Consider the following 10,000-nt stretch of genomic DNA (forward strand, 5'->3'; position numbering starts at 1 on the left):
TTTGGTGAACCCCCTTCTCTGTCCCCTTGTGTAGAAAAGGAGAAGATGGAGAAATCTCTTTGGGCTGCATCAATTCATTTCTCATACATACTCCCTCACCCCCCATCCCCCATCCATTCCCCCTCATGCATCACAGCATTATCCCTTCTCCATTTGCTCCTACCTTCTGTCCTTCCTCAACAGACATTCCCCTCTTTCCCAACGCCCCTTTTACCCCATCCATCCATCTCATCCTAGGTTGCCCCCTCATGTTCACTCCTTCCACCACTGCCTTCCACACACCTTTTAGTAATCTTTCTTCATTCATTCTTTCTGTGTGTCCAAACCATCCCAATACTCTCATCACCCCTATCTCCCAACTCTTTCCACCCCTGTTCTCCTCCTCAACTTGTTTCTCACTCTATCTAGCCTAGTAACCCCTATCATACATCTCAGGCATTTCATCTCAAACACATTCAAACTACTTCTCTCTTCCTCTCTTATGTTCCATGTTTCTGCCCCATACAAGGCTGTCAGCACAATCACTCCTTTGTACAATCTCCTCCTAGCATCCATTCCCAAATGTCTATTTCTCATTACACTTTTCCCCATCTGGGGTATTGGCTACATGTTATTGTGGCAAAGCAGTTGATACCTTAGGGTCTATATTGGGGGGGGGGGGTGCTCCTATGGACCAGAGCCACATCATTTTGTCTGTTCATAGAGAAATAATGACACTTATTATACTGCAACTGTCACTCCATTATGCTGTCCCACCACCTCTTGTTAATGTCCTGTAGCATTTCTTTGAATATTCTTTTCCTTTTTTCGCCTACCTTGTGGTGGGGGAAAAGAATGCTGCCACCAAGTCTTCCCACTTGAGTCGTATGAGGCGACAAAAAATGGGATAGGGATAGGACTAGGAATCCTGCTACCTGTAGCACCAAAGGGGACATTCTTAAAAAAAGTAAAGGCATAAGAGGGTGCTGTTGTAATGACAGATAATATCCTGAGCACAGACATACTAGTGTGGTTCTTGTCTGGTGTGCAAGGGTTTTCTGTGTGACTTGTATCTGTTGGTTGTGGGAGATCAAAGTTCAGTTGTCTTTATTGAATTGTTAGTTTAGTTATCTGGGTGTAAATGTGTTTGGGTAGATGTTTGAGTAGTATACTGCTGGTGTGGTTTTTGGTCACATTCTGTTGGTGGTGCTAGTAAGGTATAATGTGAAAGTTGTGTGATGTTTGGGGTTGGATATTGTTCCTTTCATTTTCACATGATGTTCTATTGGGAGGATTTTAGTTTCTGAATGTAGGTGACCTATAGGGATGGTTTTGTTGCATCATGTTATTACGGTCTCTATTCCAGTTTGTGACATTAAACAAAATGGAAAAAAAGTTATTTAAGTTTGAGTAATAGTGCCACATTTTTAAAGGGACAGGACTAGATAAAGTAAATATACAGAATATCGACAGCCCTCCCTGAAGTGATTGCCATTTGGTCATGTGTGCTGAATCACATGCTGATCATTTGTCCTCAGCAAGATTTATTTTTACCCTACTTTCTGATTGTACTTTTATGTAATTTGTTACTTTTTATTTATTTTTTATTTTTTTGGCTTAGGAATTATAGAGCAACAATTTCGAAGAGAATGGGAGTGGTTACTTTTTGCTGTTCCCAGTGTCTGCCACATATTTAAGTGTTGTTGATACAAGTACAGCTTGGGTACTTGATACTTGTTGCCAGGCCAATGAATTCTATTTTGGTTCTATTTTAGTGCTGAGTAGTGACCTCTATTTTGGTATGTTAATGGTGGTGTTGTGTTTCTTGGGAGTTGTTTGCTGGGTTGATGTCCTGGGTGTGTGTGGTAAAGTAATGGATTTGTTGGTTTTACATGTGCCTCTTAGGGCCTGGTTCCATGTACAGTATTGGAAGGAAGTACAGGAGTATCAAGTTTAAGAAGAACCATGACATTGGAAATAATCATAGGGTAATAAGCCAGTATTGTATGAGATAGAAAGGAGATTGAATACCTTTTGGCTGGAAGTATTAAGGATGGATGGCTGTGGAATCCATACTCAGTATAGAAGCAAACACAAATCCTAGAAGTATGTTTAGATACTTGCAGTTAGAATAAAAGGTTAAGCACCCAAAGTATGGAAGGGTTGCAAGGTTGATAATACTGTTAGATGTACATTTGTAAGACTTTGTCATTTGTGTTACACATTCAGCTTCTTGATTCTGTATTTTGTTGTTTCAGGTGGTGTTGAACCGTATGTACCAAGCTCCAAAGTTGGTGATTGAAAAGTAGATCTATGCCCATGATTGAACAACTGTACATGAATTGGAACAATCTGCAGATTGACCAGATCTAGCAAAATGTTGGCAGAAGGATATTAGGAGCTTCTTGAATGAAACCAGAGCACAAATATCATTCATCACATCCACTATGTTATAACATTATTTATTTTAAGGCTGGATATTCTATTTTTCCTCCTCATTGGTGGTTTATCGTTACTTTTTCTTTTCCCGTTTTTGTTGTAGATTTGAGAGAACGGAAATAAAGAGGTGACAGGAAAATTTGTATACAATGATCTCATTGTTCCATCCAAAATTGATTTCACTCAAGATTGTTCCACAGCTAGGAATAATGTATGTAATTGTGGAATTGTGTTCCTTGCCATGTTGAGGGTTAATCTTGAGGAATAGAGGAGGAGAATGGAAGAAATCCAGCCTTTTATATCAACACTGACAAACCATCTCCCCCTCTTCACTGGCATCATATCTTCATTTCCGAAATAGTCATAGAATGTGCTCAACCTAAATCTACCTAAACTGTTTAAGATAAGGATTACCTCAGTTTGCCTTGATGTGTAAAGATATGTATATAGATTCAATGTACTTTGTTGTAATTGTTGTTTAAACCGAGATCATATTTTCATATGTTGTTTCCTTGTTCCTCCTGGGATGGTATATCACCTGTGCTACTGAGATAATATTGTAGTTATGAATAGCCCTGTGGCTGTTGGAGTGAAAGGGAGTGTTGACTAGGATAGAAGGGGTTGAGTACCATGAAGACAAATAGAGTATGATGACCAACAGCCCTCCACCTACTTCATTTGTTTCCTAACCCATAGCTAGGTTTGACCAAAAACTGCCTCCCCCCACCCAACTTGCCTTTTGTGGCACTCTCATTATTATATCCATTTATTAAGATGCTGTACTTGAACAATCCAGTACAACCGTATCTCCTATCTGCTCCATCAACAACAATCGTCCCACTCCTCATTTTAGGAGAAGCAACACAAGTACCTCAATCTTCTAGCAGTGCTTTTTGACAAGATGTGACTTTTCTGAATTAAGATTACCTTGTACTGTGTAGGGCTTATGATTTGACACTTTAGCATGCATTGCTGAAAAGTACTCCCCATGTATGTCCACAACCTAATAGTAAACCCAGTACCATGAACTAAATTATTTCTTGAAGCACATTGCCCATGAGGGTAGAAGCACTGGTGAAATGTCTTTAATAAAATATATACAACAGGAGCGAAAAGTTGTATTTTGTAGAAGACTATCCAACAACTCTATCCTTAAGGGCAACACTACACTGAAGAGTATTACTTTGAAATGAAGATGGAAAACTGAAGTTAGTGGCTTTGGCCTTCTTTGAATAGAGATTTGTAATCATGAAACAATGCATGACCCTGGTCTGTAGGGATGTCACAAAATCCCCCATAGAATGTTGATTGCATAAGATTTGGTTAGTACCCCATACAGAGAAAAAGGTGGACAAAATGGAGATCAAAAAGCAAGGGAATGCTTTTAGGTATTCCTACATTTCTTGGGAAAGGTGTGGGAGATAAGAGAGCCACCAACAACCTTACATGACATAATAAAGCATGAACTGTTGCAGTTTCACTATAAACCACCCTCTGTTTATCTTTATTGGAAATTGAATTCAAAGTTCATCTTGGACATGTATCTTACTCCAAACTTGGCCACATCTGTCCTCTCCATGTTTACTTCCAGGGCAGTATGTGAGTGGTGTGAGTGAAGTTTTATTTACACGGGGCATATTGAGAGGCAAGTGCAAGTTGGTTGAACTGGAGAGGAAAATGAGCAAGTATGTGTTTACACGGGTCTGACTTGGCCTGTGTGAAAATATACATGCTCACTTTTCTCTTCAGTTCAAGTAAATTGCGCACTTGAATCTCCTCTCAACTTGCACGGTGTAAACGAGGATTTAGGCTTCAAGATGTATGTATGTGTGTGTATATATATATAGTAAGGGGAAGATGGGCAGAGTATTTTAGGGAGTTGCCAAATGTGAAGGAGGATAGGGAGGGAAAGATAGTTGCAGTGGGAAGTGCTAAGAAAATGACCATGATGAGTGAGGAAAATAGAGGAGAAATAAGGAAAGATGAAGTAAAGGCAGTTAAGATGATGAGAGCAGGTAAGGCACCAGGTCTGGATGGATGCCATGCAAAATGTCTAAAAAAAAAAGGAGGTAGTGTTGGTGGACTGGCTGGTGAGGTTAAAGTTTGCTGGAGAAAGGGTGTGTGTGTGTGTATATATGAATGTATATGCATACACGTGTGTGTGTGTGTGTGTGCATGTGTATATATGAATGTATATATATGAATGTATATGCATACACATATATATATACACATACATATCCGATTGAAATAATCTGTAAGAACAGACCATGGTCCCCTTTGGGGGATCACGGCCCATATGTTGAGAACCATTGGTATATATGGAGGACACTCAGAGGGCGAGAGATGAAGTCCGTAGGGGAAGGCAGGATGGAGAGGGTGCGTAGGAGGTGCATGAAGGAGGAAGGAGTGGAAAAGGAAAGCGAGTGGGAAGACACGTAAGTGCTTGCAGCACTGAAAAAGGCAAGTGTGGTTATAGTTTTGGGGAGCGGGTCACGCATAGGCGATTGTATGGGGGATTCGGGGAAAGGAGGGAGGGAGAGGTTAGTATGAGAATATATAGAGCACGGGATTTTTTTGATTTTTTATTATTGATTTTATTACGACTCCTCAAACGACCAGTACACATTTAATATATATATATACATATTTTATTTTACTGTGTACACAGTATATGGCGACCGATGATCTCAGCCGTCGTTTCATTTTTGCGGCCGAAAATAATTTTTTTTTTTTTTTTTTTTTTTTTTTTTTTTTCCTTCCTTTTCTTCTTCTTCCTTCTATTCTCGGTATCAGCAGACCTCATGTGGCTCAGTGGCTTTCACCAGACCTTGGCAGTTAGCACGCAAGCTTCGTGCTGTATTCTCGGAAACAACTCGAAGGAGGATCAACCGACGATGGGATCGTCTTACTGTGCTTTTGATTCTCACGTTCTGACAGTTAAGAGCAAAAATTTTTACCCAACCAGAGATTTTCATGATGCGAAATTCAAAATATTTGACAAATTCATTCATTCTCTTCAGAAAAACTGCCTAACCGCAAGCTAAATACTACATAGGAAAATACATCACACACTCGAAATATATATATTATATATATATATATATATTTGAATAATTCGCTAGTGGACAGCGACATCAATCACACAATCCATGACCGTCGCGCAGAGGATTCGAACCACCGCCTATAGACCCAAGAGAGTCCACAGCACCCGCCTTTAACCACTCGACCACAGACGATCTAAAAGTGTACTAACTCGTAATCTAACTGATTACCGAGATTGGGGAGGTTGCTAACTGCCACCCATATAACCCCCATTTTTTACAGTACACCTAATCGCACCAGTGGGAATGGTAAGGACTAGATCGAATCCCCCTCACGCTTCGCCATCGTAACTATTTGAATAATTATTCAAATAGTTACGATGGCGAAGCGTGAGGGGGATTCGATCTAGTCCTTACCATTCCCACTGGTGCGATTAGGTGTACTGTAAAAAAATGGGGGTTATATGGGTGGCAGTTAGCAACCTCCCCAATCTCGGTAATCAGTTAGATTACGAGTTAGTACACTTTTAGATCGTCTGTGGTCGAGTGGTTAAAGGCGGGTGCTGTGGACTCTCTTGGGTCTATAGGCGGTGGTTCGAATCCTCTGCGCGACGGTCATGGATTGTGACATATATATATATACATATATATATATTCGTAAGTAACCACTAGGAAAAGTAAACTAACGAAGCAGAGCGCTTTTATATAATTACATTGTATCAGCACTGAATAAGTAATTATACGAAAGCGCTCTGCTTCGTTACTTTTCCTAGTGGTTACTTGCGCATTTGTAAACACACGTTCCTAGTGTCTTTATTGCATATATATATATATATATATATATATATATATACATTGACGTTGAGAACTGTAGCGTGGGTCGTGCTGTACAATTTGACAAACAATTGAAGCATAAAACTTTCGTATGTCATCTTCTAAACTGAGAACAACTTGTAAAGGAGAAATTACAGGAATTCAGAAAATAAAAAAATGATAAAAAGAGGGTATCAGATCCCACACGACCCAACATATCCTGACAGAAATCAGACTGGATTTCTAGCATTGAGAAACAAATTTCTTAATTGTAAAGCCAATTATAGCCTGTGCGCTGCAAGAAGTCCGTTCAAGGTGTGACATACGACGTGAGGCTCGCTGGCAAATCAACCTTAGTACATGCCTGTCTCTCTCTCATTTCCCATCTATTTGCTATTTGATTTATTTGTCTGTATATAGAAAAGGAAGCTGTATAGTACAGTATCATCTTTTAAGTATTATAACAACGACTAGCTATCCCCCATCCCAGCTGTCTCACCGGTGACACCTCGGCGTGGCAACATAGGGGGGGGGGGGGTTGAAGCGCTGATGCCACGTGTCACAGAATTTATTAAAATCGTTGCTATAACCCTAAAAAGTGATACTCATTGTATTATACACCTTTACTATGTACAGAATACAAATAAGAAATAAAGTAGCATATAGACGGGAAATAAGAGAGAGACATGAACTAAGGTTGATTTGGAGCGCACGTACTATAATTTGTACAAACTGTGAATCACTTTGTCAGTGGATATTCCTATCAAGGGAAGTTTTTGCTTTTTGCAATTTTCTTAGATTTTTCTCAGTCATCACAGGGATTTGAGTATTTCTTGCGTGCGAATGAAGTGTTTTGGAAGTTTGGCAATCTATAATTGCTTCGAACCGCAATTCAAAAACAAAATTCGAAACCACAGACCGCTTGACTCGCTGTTCTAGGGTTTCTCTTGACATCAACACCTCCCCCTCCCTCCACTCCACTCCACCCCTCCACAAGCCTCATGAGACCCTCTCCTGGTTTATAAGACCTAACGCTTCGCTTCGTTTTGCCTCGTCCTACGCACTGCATCCTATACACCCATCCATTTATGATAATAATAGTAATGATAATGATGATGATAATAATAATAATGAATAATAATGATAATTATAATAATGAATAATGATAATAGTAGTAATCACAATGATAATAATAATATGGTTTAACGTCACATACTCTCCCCTATCGGAGGGCTAGGACGGTGTCCCTCACAGAAGACTTTGTAGCGTGGAATTTAATTAACCATCCCCTTGGTCAAACTTCGCCGGTGGCAGTGTTCGAACCGCCATTGCCTCGACCTTTGTCGCAAGTAACGACGCCTTGGCAATGAAAATAATAAACGATGATAATGATAATTATGATAGTGATGATTATAAAGGATTTGATAATGATAATAACTACATGATTAAAGCATGACTTAGAGTGTATCGCTTATTTTTTATCTATTTATTTCATATATTTATTTATTAGTTTATTTGTTTTTGAATGGTGGCCAAGTGATTCAGGGAGCAAGCATCTGGAGACGAGAAGCTGATTGGATGGTGGTTCGAGACCCACAAGAGGGTCAACGCGTGACTACAGTAAGAGTATATATACGGCCTTAAATCACCCAGAGCTCAGGCAAAGGTATTCATGCCTAGCCACTTCGCAGAGCGGGTAAAGTCCAAAAATCTTTTGTAGTATTTGTCAGAATGAGTGAAGAAAGATTAGTAAAAGAGGTGTGAAAGGCAGAGGTGGAAGGAGTGAACATGAGGGGTGCCCATGGATGAGATGGATGTATGGGGTACAAGGGACATTGGGAAAGAGGGGAATGTCTGTTGAGGAAGGACGGGAGAAGATAGGGGTGAGTGGAGAATGGTTGTGTATGGATGATGCTGTGATGCATGGAAGGGAGTGGGTGGGGGATGGGGGGGTGAGGGAGTATGTGTGAATTATATTTTGACGCAGTCCGAAGGGATTTCTCCCCGTCTTCTCTTTTTCTGCATGAGGGGACGGAGAGGGGGGGGTCGCCGATTAAATGAAGCGGCCTTGCTGTGGATGTGCTGTGTCTTGTGACACTGCTTCTGACCCAGGGCAGTGGGCGAGATGCAGGGGTGATCAGTCATCCAGGAGGAGCCAAGAAAAGAGGGAGGGAGGGGTGGTGAATGGAAATGGAGTATGTCCGATGAAATTAATGGGAGTGGATTTATGTCTTTAACTTTAGCTACCTCCCTTGTAAGGGGGGGGGAAGCCGTTGGTATATGTATCTACGTCACAATCAGCGAAAAAAAAATACACGGGAGCGACGAGCGATTTCGCTCGGGAAAGTTCCAATGTCGCTCTCGCAAATTCAATAGCGGGAGCGATCCCCCACAAAAAAAAAAAAAAAAAAAAAAAAAAAATCGCTCCCGCGGCAAGATTCAACGTTTTTCATGCATTATCTATCATTGGGCAATCCCTGAATCCCATCACCATTGATGAAAGGATCAGAGCAAACACAACTTACCCGTGATCAATCACTGCATTATCAATCGATATCATAAATGCAACGCATCAATCAACTTTAATTTGTTGATGTACGTACATATGTTTACGCGGTATAGCTGCTAGAGTTCAATGGCTTACCTAGCCTAGCTTCGTATCAGCTGCATGCGCGCGTATACTATAGTACATGTTGACTAGACTCTACACGACTATCGTGCTACATAATGTCGCTAGTTGCGAATTGCATGGTACCTGTATGCAGGGAAGTTCATTGGTTGCATGCAGCTAGCTGCCTAATCAACACGCTGACTACATGTACAATGCACCATACCCAATACCACATCACCACATGCATACGTACACTGTACATATGCAAACTCGCTCGAGACCTTGGAGGGATCCTTGGAAATCCCATTCATAACCTTGTTAGTGTATCTATGAGAAAACAAGATAGAATCAAATGTTTGGTTAGTAATTGAAAGTAAATAAATTTAAGTAAAAATATGAACATTTGATAATTATATATTTAGTTCATAAATATGGATCTTTGGAAGGAGAATAAAAACACAAAAATAAAAAAAGTATTCATTAGCTAGCTTAGGTTTACAGTAGCTAGGTCTACGTTTGTACGTCACGTCCATGCGAAACTTTCGATGATCGTACATCTTAGAGCGATTTCTAGTGAAGCGAATGAAGATGGTTTGCCCTCAGATTCAGTCTTTTCAGAATCGAGGGAGAGTGATTTGAGGGCAGGAACCACTTCTGGACCAGCAAAGCCTAATTGAAACTCTACGGGCAAGGACCAAGGAAAACGAAAATCAGTAAAGCATGAATCTATTATACGCTCGTGGAACCTAGATTGGCTTGAAGTGGATCGGGGCAGTGATGGTACTCTAACGGTGTATTGCAAGGCTTGTCGTGCATTTCCATCCCCAACCACTGCCAGTGGAAACAGAGGCGCTGTGTCTGCCGATCAGTTTCACCCCTCTCCCTCCCCCCAAAATTAAAGGCTGATTTGTTTAAAAAAAGAAGAAGAAGTTATTTTTCATGCACATGAGTAATGAGTTAGCCTTCCAATAGTTTGAAGGAAATCGAACCTGCAAAAACATGGCTCTGGAAGTATAAAAAATGGCTCTGGTAATTAAAAAAATGGCTCTGGTGAAATTTAGAAAAAAAAAATGAAAAAAGGCTCTGGAAAAAAAATAAGTATTTTTTTCCTTGG

General features: G+C 40.4%; 2 protein-coding genes across 2 annotated transcripts in view; both read left to right on the forward strand.

Moving 5' to 3' along the window:
• bcn92 (LYR motif-containing protein bcn92) overlaps positions 1-2,918 on the forward strand; it is a 12,369-nt gene extending 9,451 nt beyond the window's left edge. The window contains exon 3 of the mRNA XM_076187098.1: positions 2,238-2,918. Coding sequence (XP_076043213.1) covers positions 2,238-2,288 — 51 coding nt within the window. The 3' untranslated portion in view covers positions 2,289-2,918. The remainder of the gene's footprint in view (positions 1-2,237) is intronic.
• The window catches only part of LOC143026544 (uncharacterized), a 339,242-nt gene that overhangs the window by 74,020 nt on the left and 255,222 nt on the right, over positions 1-10,000 (forward strand). The gene's annotated exons all lie outside the window — the stretch shown is intronic.

The sequence above is a fragment of the Oratosquilla oratoria genome, chromosome 6 (genome assembly GCF_046742065.1).
Source record: "Oratosquilla oratoria isolate Oo_2021 chromosome 6, ASM4674206v1, whole genome shotgun sequence".
Classification (NCBI taxonomy): domain Eukaryota; kingdom Metazoa; phylum Arthropoda; class Malacostraca; order Stomatopoda; family Squillidae; genus Oratosquilla; species Oratosquilla oratoria.